This window comes from Furipterus horrens, unplaced genomic scaffold, assembly GCF_987537825.1.
Source record: "Furipterus horrens unplaced genomic scaffold, mFurHor1.1.pri manual_scaffold_3, whole genome shotgun sequence".
Taxonomy (NCBI): Eukaryota; Metazoa; Chordata; class Mammalia; order Chiroptera; family Furipteridae; genus Furipterus; species Furipterus horrens.
Window position 1 is genome coordinate 70,052,164 of NW_028327173.1, and position 20,015 is coordinate 70,072,178.

A 20,015-nucleotide genomic window follows, 5' to 3' on the forward strand; every position below is an offset into this window, starting at 1 on the left:
TTGTCACTAAGATGAATAAGCTGATCACTTTGTCACATATGCATGTGTGGTTCCCCTCCACCCCAAAATGACCTTCTGCATGCCTGGCATCAAAACTTATACCAACTGCCAAGAAGAAAGGAAACCACAAAGGGGGATCCCCGGGTAGAAACCTGGCATGTTTGAGGTAGGGGGAGGGGGCAGTTACATGCTTATTATTTCAGGAAAAGACTGACAAACGCCTCTGAGACCTTGAATGACATATTCTGAGAGCCTGGAAGGTGATGTAAACTCCAATTTTCCTGCTGGGGAAACTGAGGCTCCAGTGGTAAATCAGAGAGTTGCTTGAAGCCTCACAGTGGTATGAAACAAGCTGGGATAAGAACCAAAAACTCCCCAGTTCTTCCACTCTGGGTATACAGGTTTGAGCAATAGTTCTCAAACATTAGTGAGCATCAGAATCACCTACAGTGTTCCTTAAAACACAGGTGACTGGACTCCAGTCCCAGAATGTCCGATTCAGTTGGTCTGGGGTGGGCCCCAGAATTGGTATTTTGAACAAGTTTCCAAGTGATAAGGATGCTGCTGGAGCAGGAACCACACTCCGAGAGCTACTGGGGATAGAGCAACAGGAGGCCTCGGGTCCCGGGCTGTAGGGCAGAAAAAGGTCAGGCTCTGGGAAGCCAGCTGATGAGGCTTGCTCAGTGGAGTCCAATCCATGGTGACATACAACATTGCCTCATGGGCCACTCTCACTTCCTTCAACTGTTCCCTTCCAAGGTGTGGGCCAATGACTCACACCCAACTGATGGCCGGAGTCAAGTTCCAGGGCTTCCAAAGGTGTTAACAAAGACTAAAGCAGTTTTTACTGGACTGAACACCACGTCCTTTAAATTCTTCACCAACCCAATGTGTGGCCTTGGGGAAGTCATTTAATCCCTCAGTTTAAGGACAGGTGAGGGCTGTGCAGAGACACTTGTGTACTGTTAAGAGAACAGAGCCCAAATGTCTAAATGTTCCCTTAACACATGTTCTCATTCTAACAAATTCAGGGGGTGGGGGTGGATGATAATCAACATCCTTTCAATGTTATTAGAATTCTGTTTCAGAAATGCAGACTATTGGCCTGGGTTTAGAGCCTGTGTTAAAAGAGATTTTTTTATTTTGTTCCAAATGGACTTGATTTCTATTATTAGCTACCTGACTACCATGACAGTTTAAGTAACAAACTTCAACTTTTTAAACCGAATTCTTATCTAAAACTCCTCCCCTCTTTACTCTGCTGAACAAGGCTTTCCATCCAGGTTGGCCCACTTCCATTTTCAGGTTGTGCTTATTTGGCTAAGACTTAAAATACAGCATCAGGCATCAAGCATTAGCCTCAAGAATAAGGAAACCTAGGTTTGAGTTCTGGCTTTTGCCACTTGCTAGCAGATGTGGATTAGAGCCCCTTGGCTTCATCCTGCACGAACACCTCTGTAAAATAATGGAAACAACGGTCTCCTCCCAGGATTACTGGCAGGATTAAGTGCTGTGGGAGAGTTTTAAAGCACCTGACCTTGCCTCTGCGCACAGCACACACTCCAACACCAGTGTTCACCTTTCCTGCATCAAACAGCCCAGATCCAAAAAGGGCTGGAAACAAGTACTCTATAACCTGCCCTGAGCTGCATGCTGTCTGGAGCAGAGGTGACAACTGCTGTTATAAGTGCAACAGAAAGCAGATAGACGCTGAGCACCTGAAGTGCAGTTTTCCCACAATCACCTGCCTATAACAAGGACCCTTTCACAAGAGCTGTTATTTCTAGTAATTTATGGGGGTTCCAAATATATTCAACCAGAAATAATAATGAAAAAAAGTTGTTCAAAAAATAAGACACTTTCAAAATCGAGCCACCAAATATTCCTCTGCAAGTCAAGGAAATTAAAATGGGCAATCTCTTATCAAGGCCATAGAGTTAGTTCCTTTCTCCAATAATTTATCCTTGCAACATGCCTTGGTATTAAAGATATATTCAAACACTTTTCCTCTGCTTTGTCCAAAAATTTAACTCATATCTCAAAATCATACACTGATATCGGCTTCAAATGTTTGCAAAATAATAGGTAAGAGGAAGCCCTAACTTGACCCATTCTGCCAGCTCCTCCTTCACGCCACCAGGCATCGCCCCCTTTTCCACACGCGCAGCTTCTCACCCTCTGCTCACTTTTTCTACCTTCTGCGAGTGGTTGTTTTCTAAATCCTACACCACTACCCTCCCTCTTCCTCCTCCTCTCTCAGCCAAGCCACACCCCACTTCTCACCCCCATTACCAGGCCTGCTTCCTCAGAAGGAAAACGGGAAGGAGGGGACATGGGGGAAACAGGCTCCCAGGTCCCTGCCAACTCCCACATTCTGTAATTATATGATTTCTTGCCCTGACCACCTGATCTCAGAAAAGAAAACAATTGGCTGTCGTAAATCAGTCATTAATTGAAACCACATAAAATTTACCTTCCCCCACTTTAATGTAAATGTTTCGTGCTATCTTGAGTTCAGTGAATGAAGTGACTGCTCCAAACTCCTTTCGGGCCCAGTTTAACAGATGTTCATTTCCATGTGGGAAGCTCCTTTCTTCTGTTTCTGCTGACAATGAGAAGTTTCTTGATGAAAACTGGACCAGAGAACCCTCAGACACCTAGAGAAAAAAGAATTGCATAATTAACGTGGTGCAGTCACTTGGAGCTGATTCCTCATTAGAGAACACTTACCAGACAACTAATGGATATTTGTCAACCCAACCTCTTCCCCTTGTTATACAGGCAGATTATCTTTTTTCAGCAGCTGATTCGAGAAATAATCTCAAGGCTACTTCTCTCTGCTAATGACAAAGCTACCAATGATATAAGGATGTCCCTTTGAATTTTTAAAAAACTTCGTGACAACAGACTGCAGATTGTGAGTAATCATATGAATGATCATTGCTATTTTCCAGATACCTAAATTGAAGGCCAGTCTTTCAAGTAATGTGTTTCAAGTCAAATAAGAAGCCTTGATCAGTGTTGTCATGGGCTTCAGGATCAGGGCAAGCAATCCCAAAGTCCTGCTAGCAAGTGAAATTGACCTCCAAGTCTTCCACTGCCACAGAATCACTCACTACCACAGGGACACCAAGAGTCCCTTTGGTTTATCTTCTCCTGGGCACTGAGATTTAAAAATGGCCAGAGACTGCCAGTCTTCCACCACATTACACTTCATCCAGTAGTGAGATGAATGAATATCACAACTTATTTTGTAAGACCCCAAAATTCCCACAGATAATGAAATCAAGATGCTGTTAGACTCTGCCTAATAAAAACTTTTGAGATGTTTTATGCAAGTCCCACACTTGTTGGATGTATTTAAAGCATCGCTGACCTAACAAATGATGGTATATATACTTATACAGAGGAGTAAAATTATCCTCTTGTTGCTGTATTATAATAAAATTTAGTGAAAATATGCATGTCATTTTTACTGGCTAGTATTTATAAAATAACTGATTTTGTCAATGTCAAGGTGAAACCTCAAAATGTAGGCAAAAAGATTCACAAATTCCCAAGTCATAAAACTATAAATGTCTTGTGCTATAGTTCACGTTAACTATTTATCATTAACAAAAAACAAGTAGGTTCTAAAAAGGTTATAAATAGCCAGACTAAAAGCAGGTTGAGGGCAAGGATTTTGCTTATGATTCTATTGCTTATAGCAATGTTTTCAATCTTAACACACACACACACACATACACACACAATAGTACTTAAGTACTGAGCTAGGCATTAATAGTTTCTATTCAATTATATATACATATATTTTTTTTAAATGCTAAAAAAGAAGTACTCCACCAAATTGACTCCATGCTGGGGTCTCCCTCTTGGCTAAAAGCTAGAAGCACCTAAGAACTTCTAAATATCCTGAGACCAAGGCCACATCTCAGATCAATGAGAATCTTTGGGGTGGGACTCGGGCATCAGAATCTTTTCAAGCTCCCCAGTGATTCCACTATTCATCTATTATTGAGAAGCCCTGTCCTTTTTTCTTTTTAATTTTTTAAATTAATTAATTTGTTTATTTATTTATTTTTAGAGAGAGGGGAAAGGAGAAAGAGAGGGAGAGAAACATCACTGTGTGGTTGGCTCTCACTCGCACCCCCAACTGGGGACCTGATGTGCAATCTAGTCATGTGCCCTGACTGGGAATTGAACCAGTGACATTTGGCTCGCAGGCTGATGCTCAATCCACTGAGCCACAGCAGCCAGGGCTGAGAAGCCCTGTCTTAATGGGTACTGAGGGATCTGTAAGTAGAAAAACACTGCTATAGGTCAGACCTGTGTGGGCACCTCATAACTTTCTCTACACCACTGGTTCTTAATAACCAGAAGTGCTTTTGTCCCCCAGGGGACTTCTGGCAGTGTCTGGAAGTATTTGTGATTGTCACAAATACTGGCAGCTAGCACACAGAGACTAGAGATGTGCTACACATCTTACACAATACACAGGGCAGCCTCCACAACAAAGAATTATCTAAAATGTCCATAGTACTATGACTGAGAAATCCTGCTCTATACTTTAGACTGACTGAATGTTACTACCACTCAAACAAACACCTGTTGGATCCCCAAATTGATAGCCCTTTAGATGCTATAAGTTGGGCTATTTAGTACTTAATAAACAGTAAGAGCCCTGGCTGGTGTGGCTCAATGGATTGAGCACCAGCCTACGAAACAAAAGGTTGCCTATTCGATTCCCTGTCGAGGCACATGCCTGCGTTGTGGGCCAGATCCCCAGGGGGGGGCATGTGACAGGCAACTGATGATGTGTCTCTAGCACATCAGTGTTTCTCTCCCTCCCCTTTCCCCACCCTTCCCATCTCTTTGAAAATAAAGAAAATCTTAAATAAATAAATAAAATCTATTAAAAAAGAAAATAAGAGGACCTTTCTGATTTGTATTGACTTGGGAAGCCCAGAACTAATCACTAATAATCTGAGTGTAAACTATGACCACTAATAGTTATCATTTATTGAACACCTACTATGTATTTAAGTACCACAAAATGCTATTGAGTGTGGTAATGACATTTGCTAAATGTCCCAATGCCAGTTATATACAAAACCACTGGGCCCTGCTTGGATTCGGTCTTGTTTTGACATCACATAAGAAAAACCCTGAGCTATTTACCTGCCAAACAATAACCATGCCAGCCTACGCATAAATCCTTTGAGGTTTAGCTAGTCATCAACACGAAACTTCAAACAATGTTTATCTGATTTTCTGACTTAAGCACTATAGTAAAATTTCCTTTTCACTGAAAAGCACTTGTGTTAAAAAGTCATTTTTACTAAGCCTGTCACTGAAAAAAACCACAACAGCGCAGAGGCCTTTGTCCCACTGCCAGCACAGTCCTGAATGTTCAGGCACGCATCCCTGAATGTTCTGTTCCTTTTCTTCTCATTTAGTTACAGCCATAAAATAAAACACTTGGGTTTTAAATACATTATACATAGAAGATATTTCTTCAGAGTGGAAGGTGAGATACGTCATCCTGGAACATTTCAGAGGCAAGAATGTGAACAGTGTCAATAAGAGAAGTAGCGAGCAACTCTGGAACGCATCCTGAGGTAACTGGGAAGGGATAGAACCGTATAGCCCAGAAGAGGCAACTCCTGGCTGATCTCCTCGTGCACTATCAGCCCTGCTCAAGTCTGTCTTCTCCTGGGCCAGCAGCAGCAAGGATCATACACATTCAGGGCTGAGGAATTTGGAAAAGCATTGAACTGCCACTCCCCAGGCACATTCCAATAAGAAGAAAGTAAAGCTGCCAGGAGCAGTGAAATGTCCCTGACTGTAGGTCAGTGGAAATTTTCTGCCACGTCAAGGGGTTAGTCAGCACTCCTGCTGGCCACTGGTTCTTCTGGCTCTGACGAAGCTGGATGCTGACCAAGGCCCTCCCCAGCCCCTACTGAGTTCTAGAAGGTGTTACTCTTCCCACCTAATCCTCAGGAAGACCTATCAGGTGATGTCCATGGTAGAGAGGAGGACTCTCAGAGAAGCTAGTGGCCCATCCAAGGTTACAGGATCAGCACCAGGAGGCTTCTGACTCCTGCCCACAAATGGCTCTGCTTGAACCCTGCCAGAAAGGAGACCATGCTAGCTCCCAAGGCAGAAGATATCGGCTCTTATTTTCTGTCCATAAGGTTTGCCTTCCATCCACTTGTCTGAGTTGTGTCTTCCAGACCAAAGAATTCCTTCATCTTTCCTCCATGCATCAAGCCTTCAAATATTTGAGGATGTCACTTGACCCTGATCACGACTTCACTTCTTTAGGGCACTATAGCTGGTTCCCCAACTCCTCCTCAGATACTATAGATGTCGGATCTCTGCCAGCATAAACTGGAACATGGTGCCTGGGATAAGACTTGGGTTTTGGGTGTGATCTTACAAATGTCCTGTGATGGTTAATCTTAAGTGTCAACTTGACTAGGCCAGAGTGCCCAGATATTTGGTCAAACACTATTCTGAGTATTCCTGTGAAGGTGTTTTTGGATGAGATAAACATTTAAATTGGTAGAGTAAATAAAACAGATAGACTTCCTAATGTGTGTGGGCCTCATCCAATCACCTAAAGGCCTGAATTGGACAAAAGGGTGGTCTTCCCCACACAGCAAGAGAGAATTCTCCTGCCCGGCAGACTTCAAACTGGGACATCAGCTCTTCCTGGTCCTACAGTAGCCTCATGGCCTTAGAACTCAAACTGAACATCAGCTCTGCAGATTCTGGCCTTGCTAGCCAATTTCTGACATATATCTCTTTTTATACAATGGGGACACTGCATAAGGCCCAAGAATACATTAGCTTTTATGTCAGCTGAACCTGCTATTATCTCATATTCATTATTTCATGCTTTAAACATACATCAACAAATATTTATTAGTGCCCACCTACTCTGTGTCAGGCACTGTTCTAGGTGTTGGGAATATAACAGAAAATGTGAAAGACAAAAATTCCCCACCCTTATGGAGCTTACAGTTTAGTAAGGAATCCAGAGTAGCAAAATAAGTAAAAACAGTATATAATGTAGTAATCAGTGCTCTGGAGCAAAATTAATTGAGAGAAGCGGAGAGGGATACTACACCTTTAAATGTTGTGATGGGGAAGTCTAATTGAGATAGTCCATGGGCAGTTACAGAGCCAAAAGAGATGAGAGAGTGAGCCATGCAGATGTCAAGAGAAGAGCACTCGTGGTCGAGGCAGCAGCAAGGGTAAAGGTTTGGCTCAGGGAAGGAAGAGCAAGGAGGCCAGTGTGGCTGCAGCATAGGGTGAGGGGAGACAGGTCAGAGGTCAAAGAGGACACCAGAAGGTCCATTGCTAAGGACCTTGCAGATCATTGCTAAGGACTGTGGTATTTAGTGTGGGTGAGATGGGCCACCACTGACAGCTCATCAAAAGACCGAAAAGATGTTTTAACAAGATCACTCTGACCGCCGTGTCCAGTCTACACTGAAGAGAGACAAGGAGCAGGATACCAGCAGCAGCCTTCTGGAATGAACCAGGGGAGAAGGAGTGGCAGCTCACACTGGGGAGGTGGTGGTGGTGATGATGGTACCTAAATCCTCAGGTCTTTCTTTTATTTGATCGGGTTTCTTCACATCCTTCCCTTACACCACTGATTCTTTTAACAGAAAAACAAAGGTATATATTTATTCTTTAGATCCATATTTCAAGTCTTTAGAGACCACATAAAAATCCTTATTCTGTTAGCTGTCAATATCTCTCAATTTCATGAGTACCTTCTACACATTCCTCTAAATCCCTGAGAAGCCGAAAAGACTAGGCTCAGTACTGTGACTTAACAGGTACACTCCACTCCCACACTGACCCATGCACATAAACAGTACTTGCTGGGGTCCCAAGTTGTTCACCAACTACAGAGTGACCGCATGAACTGTCCTCATCTTGTCTGTGAGAGCATTATGCTAGAACCTGTCAAGAGCCCTACTGAAATAAGATATAATACTGGGTTGGCCAAAAATTTCATTTGTTTTTTTTTTCTGTATGATGGCTCTAGTAGGGCTTAGTGCTCTTTAGCTTCATTTGAAACAATTTTGTTAGGATATATTGTGACAGCTGTCACATCAGCATGCATTTTTAAAAAATCTCATCAAAATTGGTGAATTTTTATGTAGCCATTTAAATATTGGAGATGGAAGAAAATACGCAACATTTTTGGCATATTATGCTTTATTATTTCAAGAAAGGTAAAAATGCAACTGAAACCCAAAAAGATTTGTGCTGTGACTGGTCAAACAAGTCAAAAGTGGTTTGGGAAGTTTTGTGCTAGAGATTTCTCGTTGGACGATGCTCCAGTCCCGTAGACCAGTTGAAGTCGATAGAGATCAAATTGAGACATTAATTGAGAAAAATCAACATTATACCACACGGGAGATAGCCAACATACTCAAAATATCCAAATCAATAAACTTACTGGTGAAAAAGAAAAATGTGTTTTATTTTACGGAAAAAAACCATATGGACTTTTTGGCCAACACCATATAGCAATGTCATTACTCTTCCAGTCAAATCTCCGGACCTGCCTAATCTTCACAGTGTGGTACCCTTATTAGAGTTTGGCTTAGTTTGTTAAAGTTTGTGGAAGAACACAGATATAAAGAAATTAGCAAAAAAGCAAAAAAAGGGAACACAGTATTTTTCTAATGTGAGGAAGGGTTATAACTACCATCGCAAGGAAAATAACTACATGAATGAATATACAATTGCTTTTAAAAAATGTTAAGAGCAAGAATTTTATATTTGGATGCAGTGGCAGAAGCTTCCCAGGGCTGTTTATTCTATGCACCGCCGTCTACCTTATTTGTAGGTCCTTGCCATGCTACTACCCCATGTCTGGCCCTTACATCTCAACCAAACTGTCCCAGTAACCTCCTACTCTCCACGCTGCCAAGTCTGTCTCCCTCCATCCTTCCGCCACACTGTTACTGGGGAGGAGGAATACTCTAAAAAGTAAACTCACAGTGGTGCAGGATGGCATCTTAACTGGCACATACCAGACAGGGACTGGTCCCTCCCCGCTTCCCATCACTCCCCCATGTACCCAGGCCTTCCCATATGGAATCACTCACAGTGGCAGAACACATCATGCTGTTTCAGGCGCCCAGGTCTTTTTACATTCTGCTCCCTGCCTGGATTGCTCTTCCCTACCTTGCACACCTGGTAACTTCCCCTTGTCCTTCCACAGGTATCATCTTCTCTGTGAAACCACCCAGGCTCGCTTTCTTTCCTTGAGATGAAGCCACTCACTGTGCCTTGTACACACCTCACATGAACTGCACTATTAATCAGCAAACCTGCCACCCTCAGCTGACAAAGAACACCTCAAGTGCCAAGGAAGCACCTTGTTCATCCTGAATCTCCTGGGCCTGGCAGTGCTTGGCACTGTTGAATGAAAGCTCAATGCTGTTCCTTTCAGGAAAGGATATGCCATACTTTCTTCATTCCCATAACCCTTACTTCCCTCACGGCCCAGGAGATGATCATTCATCCAGGTTTTAAAGCTAATGATTTGATTTTTGACCCAATAATTCCACCTAAAAATCAATCATTAAATCATTTAGTAGTTCCATGTCTTCCCCCAGAATCCACTGAACTTTTCTCCTGCTTGCTAATTAAAACGCAATTCTCTGACATTCCCTGACATGACAAACGTCTTCCTGTGGGAGTGAACAGAGCACTGAGCTCCAAGAATCCTGATTCTTAGCAAGCCTGTGTGGAAACGGCAAACGTGAGGCACTCCACTGTCCAACAAATCCCAGGCTGCTGGGATCCACACTGAGCTACCTCCTCTCCTGAACACTCTTCCTACTAAAACCACACACGACATTCGTATTTTAAATTCTGGTTATGCTACCAGAGTTTTTTAAAGAGCAGAACATTACTCTATCTGCCAGTACTGGAGTTTTATTACAAGAACTTACGGCTAGGCATTGAGAGCCAAGTATATTATTTTTTCTGGATCAGATTCAACAACCTTGTCCAAAAGAGCAAGAAAAAAGCAACAGGGGGAAAAAAAAAAAGCGAAAGAGGCAACCAGCCCTTTTGTTTCCACACCTGTACTTAAGCTTTAACTCTTAAAGTCTTAGCAGATGCACTGAAGCCTCACAACTGAGCCCCCAAGCCCGAGTGAAGTGAACAAATCCCGGCTCACAGGCGCAGTCGCTGTTTTCCTGGAACCGACGTTCTTCATTTCGGCATTTATCTCAGCGCCGCAGCTGACTCAGAGGCCCGGCGCTTGCATCAGTCCTCTCTCTGAGCTTCCCCCACGCTGCTCTCGTTGTCAGTGAGGACAGAGAGAGGGGCTCTGCTGAGGGTAGTGCCACACCTCTAGAAGGCCTCACCGAGTCCCATCCCAATCCTCTCTCCTTCCTGACCCAACCCCTGCAAGAACGCTCCCCCATGAACAGTCCTGATGAAAATTCAGGCCACACTAGAGGGCAGGTGGTAATTACCATAAATCTTGTCTGAAGTTTCACTTCACTTCCCTCAAATCTACTCACATGTTACCTTCTCAATGGGGCCCATTGAAAATGACAATCCAACCACCCGGCCGCCCCTACTCTAGCAGCCTCGACTCCCCGCCAACGTGCTTTACGTGTTCTAATTTCTCTAGTACAGTACAGCACAGCCACCTTCCAAACTGCCATACAGTTTTCTTGTTTATTGTGCTGATGGCCCATCTCCTCCCACTGGCACGTAAGCTCCTTCAAAGGCTGGTGTCTTGACCTGCTTTGTTATATCCCAAGCACCTAGAAAAGTGCTGGGTACACAAAAGACAGTCGCTAAGTATCTACTTAGTGAATGAATGAATCGTGAAGTCCAATGGATGGGCAGTGCCTGCCTAACTCTGTGCTGAGAAGGGTTCCGAGGTTTCTCCTCAGGAGCGAGAGAGGCGGGAACGAGCGCCAGGGTCTGTCTGTCGCCGCTCTGCAGCTATCCAGCACAGTAGTCACTAGCTGCTGACGCCGCTGAGCACTTGATGTGGTGCCAGTTAAACTGACCTGTGCTGTAAATGTAAATCACATACCAGGCTTTGTACTGTCTTACAGTCAAGAAAAAAGTTTTTTTTTAATCTCAATTTTTGGACTGATTACATGTTAAATGGTAGTATTTTGGATATAGTGAGTTAAATAACATATGCAATGACAATTAATTTCACTTGTTCGCTTTACTTTTTAAATTCACTAATAGAAAATTTAAAATTACCTGTGTGATTTGCATTTTATTTTGACTGGACAGCATTGTTCTAGAGCTTCCTTCAATATGACTCTAAGGAAGGATGAACTGATAATTTCCATCCATCCATCCTCTTTTTGGTCTGGTCTCAGAACATAAATCAATGTCAAGAAGACATTTCAAACCTCGTGCTTGCAAAGTGTGATCCTTGGACCAGTATAACACAAACAGAAGTATGTTAAAATGCAGATTTTAGGGTGAAGTGGGAACGCAGGATCCAAAAAACTGCATTATAATCTCCCTGTACCTCCCCCCAAGGTTCCAACGCATACCTGAGGATCACTGCTCTAGGCCATAGATACAAATATTATTTAAACTCCAAATAGTCTTTATAAACCATGTAGGATTGCTTAAAAAATAGGCGAGAGTATTCTTGCACATCTAAACAGAAAGACATAAGCCTCTTGAAATAAGAGGAGCCATGCTCCCCAATGATATAAAGTCTGCTGAAATCTCTGAGGAAGAGCTATTCCAGGAATCTCTCTCTCTCTCTCTCTCTCTCTCTCTCTCTCTCTCTCTCTCACATCACACACACAGACACACACCAACACCACCACCAACACCACCGCCACCACCACCACCCCACCCCTACAGCTCAGCTGTGGTTCATTACGAGCTTCAGTTATCAGTGGGGTGAGGCCCTGCCATTCAGTTTACAGCTCCATGGGGCTACTCTAACTCATGCATCTAACTTCACACATTTACATGACTTTGACATTGGTTAAAGTTCAGCTCTTGCACAATAAGAATTGGCTCCTCTCCCTCTTTTGTCTTGCCCTACACCCAACTTCTACTATTCCTATTCCTTTTTCCTGACTTGTGCACATAGACAAATATCTTTTTTTGATATTAAGAATAACATTTATTATATAGTATCCTCTGTATTAGCAGACATGAACAAAATTTACTTAAAACACTTTAAAAAAATAAAACACTTTTAAATTTATTTTTAATTGTTGATTACAGTTGACATTTAATATTATTTTATATTAGTTTCAGATGTACAGCACAGTGAGTGGTTAGATAGTAACATAATTTACAAAATGACACCATCCCCCTGTAAGTCAATACCACCTGGCACCATACATAGTTATTATGATATGACTGACTATATTTCCTATGCTGTATTTTATGTCCCCCAGGCAAAGAAGCAAGGAAAAACACATTGACATTTCAGAAACATTTGCCATGCCAAGTGTTTGCTAGCTCAATTCTAGGGGAAAAATAAGACATGGCAAAGTAGAATAAGTATTTCTTGAGAATTCAGGTTTATGTATAAGTAGGATCTATACAGGTTGGCCCTGGAGCTCCTAACAGTGCCCGCACAGGAAGACACTAAGGAGATGCCATTTTGATGTATTTTGTGCACAAAGTCCAGCAAAAACAAACTTACAGTAAGTATTGGAATTGTATTGACATATTCACCTCCCAAATAAGGACTGAACCCTACATTCTGAGAGGAAAGTCGCACGTTTTCCCTCCCCAGTTCCTGGGATATCTGTGCTCGCCTGTTTCCTCCAAAGCCACATGATGTGAAATGTGACCTGAAACATGTTTTCTATTAACCATATATCACGCCTCAATGTTTTTTAAACTTTGTTTTAAAGAAACAATAACTTCCACGATGATGAACCCACAGTCATAATCTGCAAAGCTACATACTCATAAGCCATGGGATGATGGTACCCGCCAATGGTGCATTCAAGAATGCAAATCCATGCAACCATTTAAAAACTCTGGGGTGTTTTTATTTTGTATCCACACAACCAGATTGCTTTCTTTCAAAAACAAGACTTAAAACATGTTCAACAATTTTTTCTCAAAGCATTCATGATGATCACCCTCTGTTTTTAATTTTTATTTTCGCTGAAATATAAAGAACTAAAGGATTGAAACTGTTCTCTGTTCTTAACACCTTACCTGTTTCCACATGTCCAAGAGGAGAGTTCTGAGATGCTGCCCGCTGAATATAAACAGACACAAACTTGAACGTGAGCTAGTACAAAAGCGATACTCTAATCTCCCAAGGAAATGTTACAAAAACAATAGTATATGTGAATATGTATATATACAAATAGAAGCAAAATATCTCTCTCCATCTGAAAGACAGACTCAATCCCTGCAGGATAACAAATTAATGGAGCATGAGCTGCTTTATAATGTAGTTTTTCAATGTAGAGTACTAGGCTACCTAGGGATCCTTGACGGCCTCACAAAATGATCTCTCCAGACTCCTAAATTTACCCTTTCTCATCTCCCAATGTTAGTGTGATGTTGGGAGGAGCTTGACCCAAAATTTAAAGTGCATTTGCTATGTAAAGAGTGTTTTGCAGAAAAAATAAAATAAAATGTTGGCATCATACTATTACTTGCCATGATCCTCAATCTATTTTTGCCTTCCAAATGTGCTTCTGGGAAATCCCTCACTGGGGAGGGTTCTTGCTTTTATTTTTCTTTTAAATTACATCCAATCTGCCAATCCTTGCTCAAACCCACAAACTGAACTTGACAAACACTTGGTTCTAAATGGGTTCCTAGAATTCTCTTTATAGCATTCCTCTTCATCAAGACTGATAATCTAAATAATAAAAAATAAAAAAAAATATTTAAAAAGACTGATAATCTACATTCCATTTCACAGACAAGGACAGTAAGGCTCAGAGAAGCTAAAGAACCTGCCAGAGGTGTAGAGCTGGTAGAAAGCAGCGTTGAGAATAGAACCAAAGACCCCGTTTCTCATTCTGCAGCTCTTTCTACTCTGCCACCCAGTTACCAAAATCAAGAAATCAGCATCGCTGGCAGACAGGGACTCTCTCACCCCCCTACTAATAGGAACCACACTGGGAGATAATAACCACAAAGGCTCTTCCTGATCATTTACCAAGTGCCTGCTTCATAGATTCTTAGTCCTCACACCTGATAACCGAAGATACTGGGGCTCTGAGAGGTGAGGTTATTTTGTTTTAGCAAGGGAACAGTGAGTGCAGCTTCAAACTACATCTGCTGGACTCCAAAAACTGAGCTACACAAAGCCAGGCTTTTAACACATTAAGCGCCAAGCCTGTTTTGTCTTCTTTTCCATTTAGTATAGTGTCAGTCACCGGTGACTGACATGGCGCTTAATGTGTTAAGAAGAGTGAAAAGGTAAAGCAGTGAAGCAAAGCAGGGGTTGTGTCCTTCCCTGCCTCTTCCTTCCTTTTCTTTCTTCCCTTTCCCTGGGGGCTGAGTGGCTGTGCTGGTGAAAGTGGAGAAGAAAGGGAATGAAGGGTCAGAGAGTAATGACTGTTATGGAAACAATCACTGCTTGGCTGGAAGAAGAGAGATCTCTTACAGTAAATAACAACAACAAAAACTGCTGAAGGCTCTGAAAATGATTAAGTAGAAACTATGATAGATACAGCATATCAAGGCTATCAGGCTGTATAGGTTTATGATATAAAAATGCTTCTGTGATGGTCAGTTGTATATTGTTGACTTGGTTTGGCCATCTATCATCTCTATTCAATCACACACTAATTCAGATGTTGCTGTGAAGGTATTTTGTAGACATGACTCAAGTCCATAACCAGGTGGCTCTAAGTAATGGAGATTATCCTAGATAACCTGTGTGGGCCCAATTCATCCCGTTGAAAGGCCTTATGAGCAGAGCTGGGGCTCAGCTCATGCCTGAGAGTTCCAGCTGCTTCTCCTGACTCGCCTTGCCCGACCCCACAATGGCATAAGCCAACTCCTTGCAATAAATCTCTTCATATGTATTCCCTACTGGTTCTCTTTCTCTGGATAATCCCTGGCTTCTGTGAATGGCTGGTGCATGTCCCAAGAGGAATGGAGCTGCATATTCTGGCCCAGCAACCACAGACCTAATAAGTTTGGGGAAAAGGGAGGGGAAGAGGTTCTGAAGGATGGTTCCACAGAGGGGGTGGAGTTGGCGGGTAGAATGGGGGCGGGAGGGGGGGCTTCAGCTCCAAAACTGGTTGCAGCCCTCTCGAACTTCCTAACATTAGCTTTCAACCAAAGACAGGCCATGTTCCCATGTTCACCCCCATTTTCCAGTCTACATTGAACAGTCTTTGCTGAAGACCAAGTTGATCTCCTGTGTCAAGGCCAGAAGGCTGAACCGAACACACTGAACACCTCTGAAGAAATAATCCCCAGACTGCCAGGGGCAATGCAGATACTCAATATTAAGCAGGGAATCCTGGTGTAGCTGATACAGAGATGGGCCAACCAGACAGGTCAAGAGGCAGTTTAAAAACCTTTACCTTCATGAAATACTGGCATGGCTTAGATCCCAGTACTTAGACCATTCACAATGCACTTTGCTAAAATGATGCAGATAGGAGATTCCACGCCATCTCCTCAGTAGGTCAGGGAGTGATACCCTAATGTGGCTTGAGTTCAGTTCTGAAGCCCTGTCTGTGGGATAGTCACTAGTGGCTCTATACTGGAGATCACGGTTACAGGTGACATCACAGTCGCATCCTGAGTCAGGCGATGTGTGACTGTCCCCAATGAGGTCTCCAGTTACACTTGTAAAATATGGGGCACCTGGAGTAGGTCTGTCCCTCAAGAGATCACCCAATTACCTTCCTTGCATGATCTGTGACTGAGGGATAATGTCAGAGGCTCCGAGAAAAAGAAATAAGGAAAAAAAGCACCTAAGAGGTTTAATCACTTTTAGAATGCTATGATGTTTTTAAGGTGGCAGCCGCTGACACTATTTTTAAGCTTCCCATGGTGTCCAGGAATACTGTGGTTATACACAGTCGGATGTGATCAGGACCACCTCCTACATCCAGATCTCAGGGGACAGCATTTAACCTAAGTGTTTCCTCTGTAAAAGGAGAACCCTGTGCCGCTCAACAGTGGATAATTAAAAGCCAATATCCCTGGCTATACCTACTTCTCTCATTCAAAGCATAACTTTATTTAATCCCAGCATCAAAATCTGGGACATGTGATGTCAAAGGAGAAGGCAGGGGAAGTCTAGCCCAGAAACTAATTGCTATCATTTAAGAAAAAACAAACCATTACTACTATTGCTAACACATATTGCACACTTAGGATGTGCCACAGACTAGATTACAGCCACCATTTACTAGTTGTGTGACCACACACAAGTTAACCTCTCTTTGTGTCAGTTTCCTCATCTTAAATGAGGGTAACAACAGTACCTACTTCACAGGCTTCTTATGAAGACTAAATAAGATATTATATGTGATGTGCTTAGAAGAGTGCTAAGGGTTGGAGCAGTGTTGGCTCCTAACAGCAGCTCTGAGCATCACCCAGCATCTTGTTTCATCCAGGAACTGCAGGCTCTCCAGAACCAGGTCCCTGTGATAAAGACAGAAGGGCTCCTGATCTACTGGGCAGTGACTGACCACTATGGGCTTTTGCTAAAGATGGCAAATGGATAAGCCCCTGACTTCCAGGTACACCCTGCGTCCCAGTACCCCAGCTCTGCCATTCACCACCCAAACAGGACAAAGTGGAAGTCGTCGGCGGCGTCGGCGTCGGCAGCCATCCGTCTCGAGAGACGATGGTGTAGCTTCTTAAGAGTCTATCTGCACCGCCGAGAATGGTTGTGCAGTCCAGCTCGGGAGTGACACGGTATCTGTCTCCTCCCGTGTTGAATCGACATCTTGCGATGACGCTAGAGTGTCCTCTCCAGTGAAGCTGAAGCTACAGAGCCTGGGCAGGGTGATATGGAGGGTCTGCTGTTGCCCATGCAGCAGACCCCCCCCTCTCTTCGCAGCTGAAGGGTCCAAGGGAAAGACGGAGTCAATACAGTTTGGCTTCAGGTGCGCCGCAGGAGTTGCCGGTATTGACTACAACGTCAAACCGCCTTAGGGACTCCGGCTCCGGATTTTCTGTCGGGGTTTACTCCCTTAGCCTTTCCCCTGAAGAGGTATGCCGCCAGGCAGCGGAGGTTTTTTAGAATCAGAGTTTTCCTTCTCTGATGTGCCCTGACTGGAAGATCGAACCAGCGACACTTAGCTCGCAGGCCGACGCTCAATCCACTGAGCCAAACCAGCCTACTGCTTCTTATAAGCCGTGTAACCCAACCTTTCTGAACCTGTGTCCCCACCTGAAAACTGGGTATGACATAACCTGCAGTGGGAAGGCTCAGTGTGCCCACATGTGTCAAGACCAGTGCTCAATAGCTGCTTAATGCCTTTGCCCTCTCTGCCTCTGCCCCACCCTGGCCCCTACCTGCTGGGGCACCTTGATGAGGGTGGCCTGGGTTCAGGAGCTGCCATCCCTGGAAAGCCAGCACCCAGTTCAGCCCCTATCTCAGGGGGCTTGCCGGGGCCCTGTCCTACTGACAGGACAGTCCTAGCCCCAGGCAGAGCCAAGCCAAGGACAGGATATTTGTACCAGCTTGGGCAAGAACATTTAAAAAGGTCCAAGGGCCCTGGCTGGTGTGGCTCAGTGGACTGAGTGCCAGCCTGCAAATGGGAAGGTCACTGGTTCAATTCCCAGTCAGGGCACATGCCGGGTTGCAAGCCAGTCCCCAGTTAGGGATGTGCGAGAGGCAACCAATCAAAGTTTCCCTCACACAACAGTGTTCCTCTCCCCACTTTCCCCTCTCAAAGGAGAGAAAGAGAAAGAGAAAGAGAAAGAGAAAGGGAAGGAAGGAAGGAAGAAAGGAAGGAAGGAAGGAAGGAAGGAAGGAAGGAAGGGAGGGAGGGAGGGAGGGAGGGAGGGAGGGAGGGAGGGAGGAAGGAAGGAAGGAAGGAAGGAAGGAAGGAAGGAAGGAAGGAAGGAAGGAAGTCCAGGGACCACAGAACACTGAGTGCCAGGAGCCCAAAAGGAGGGTCAGGTCTGCTATTCCATGGGCTGGCATGCCACGTCTCAGCCACAGCACAGCCTGTGCTTCCTGGGCCCATGCTCTTGGCCAGCGTGGCATGTGGGACCTGTCCAGACTCATGGAAGGACTATTATTCCCATTTTACAGGTGAGGTGGCCAAGTCAACTTGCCGAAGTTGACACTTAAAACCCACATCTACAGGATGTTCCAGATTGCAGGCTCTCAACCCCTTTGCTCTCCAGCCTCGGGGAATCGGATGAGTAAGTTTCTCTCTGTTTAGTTGCTTTCAGCACAAGAAAACTAAGAGGATCCCAATGACATGACAAAGTTAATCTAAAGGCTGAATAAAAAAAAAAAAGTGGAAGTAGAACAATGACAACTACCTGGCCCAGTGACATTGAGAGTCTAAATTTGCAAAAAAGACCTCAGGCCATAAGCAGATCTTGGGCTACAAACTGTAACCTGGACAAGAAATAAAAAAGGCTAAAGGGGCTTCCTTCTTCCCCTGCAGAAATCTGCTTCCAAGCCAAGGAGTTAGGTGAAGAAGGATCGATTGGAGTGCCAGAACTGGGTTGCCTCAAATAAACCCAATGCCTCTGTGCCTAGAAGGAGTCAGGCAGTCCTGCAGCCCCTTCCAGAGACGGGGCATGTGGGCCACCTTTCGGGAACCTTTACCTATGGCCTCACTGTTTGCAATTTATGAGAGAAATGAGGCACAGCCACCTCGTTCAAGTCAGCCTGGCCAGAATCTCCTGAGACACAGATATATTTCCTCCCTCTCATGACGTGAAAAAATATTCTGCAACCTCCCTAAAAATGAAACACTTGCTTTTTCTATCGAATAGCTCTCTGGAGGTCTCCCACCACGCTCATCAAGAGCATCAGAGATGTAACATTTGATACAATTGCCCAACCTATGAAAAGGGCAGATTCATCAGATTACCAGATTAGCTTTAGACAGTAAAACCTTAAAAGACGTCACAGGATTCTACATGAAGAAACACCAATCTTCCCCCCTCAGTCAAATGGAGTTTACTTAACCTCAATTTGTTGAATGAAAGCACAGCCTTCACAGGGCTGGGGCCCATGCCTGCACACAGACATGACACACAGCAAGTCCAGCAGAGCCAGGAAAAGTCGACGCTTGCCTGAACCCTTCAGGACAGGATGTCTTGATCAGGAAGAATACACCCACAAACCTCACGAGGCCAGGGGCCACTCACTGGACTCCCTGGCAACATTCACCAGCCTTAACCCGGGAGTCAGGATAAATCCCGTGAGGTTTTTCAAAAGGTCTTTCTGAACCAGGATTACCAGCTGAACCTGGACCCAGTCCAATGCTCTAATTGCCACAGGGACATTTACGAAGAGCTCTCACCACAAAAGGGCCAGAAACTCGTTCCTAGGAAATATGGTAGTTGACTGACCCCAGTTCATGAGAGGCTCAAGCCCCTTATAATTAGGGCTCTCATAGACAAGCCACAAAACCAACAGATAAGCAACCTCTGGAACAAAAATGCACAGTACACAACCACTTGGAATATCCCACGGGACACAGTGAGTCATTCCACAAGAGACATTTTAAGAAAGGAAGAAAGAGAAACTAATCTTGAAACATTTAGTTATTTAATCTGTCTCTAAGAGAAAACTTAGCTGGGGAAAGACCTCACTGGAAAATCCAAAATGGTAATATCCAGACCCCAGTATACAGGGTGACACTTCTGGCTGAGCAAAAAAAGCTGTGTTTGTGTCTGCAACCCCGACCCGGCTGCTCCTCAGTCAGCCCCACAGAGGAAGCTGCCTTAACTGTACTTGGAATAGGAGGATTCTCATTTTCTCCAATTTTCAGGATCCAACAACAGTACTTCACTATAGTGAACTGTAATTCTTGATCTCTTAA

General features: G+C 44.0%; 1 protein-coding gene across 2 annotated transcripts in view; it reads right to left on the minus strand.

The window, feature by feature from the left end:
* The window catches only part of TGFBR3 (transforming growth factor beta receptor 3), a 211,268-nt gene that overhangs the window by 47,084 nt on the left and 144,169 nt on the right, over positions 1-20,015 (minus strand). For both annotated transcript variants that reach the window (XM_090269730.1, XM_090269729.1), the window contains exon 5: positions 2,474-2,657. In XM_090269730.1, the coding sequence (XP_090125856.1) occupies positions 2,474-2,657 (184 nt within the window). The remainder of the gene's footprint in view (positions 1-2,473; positions 2,658-20,015) is intronic.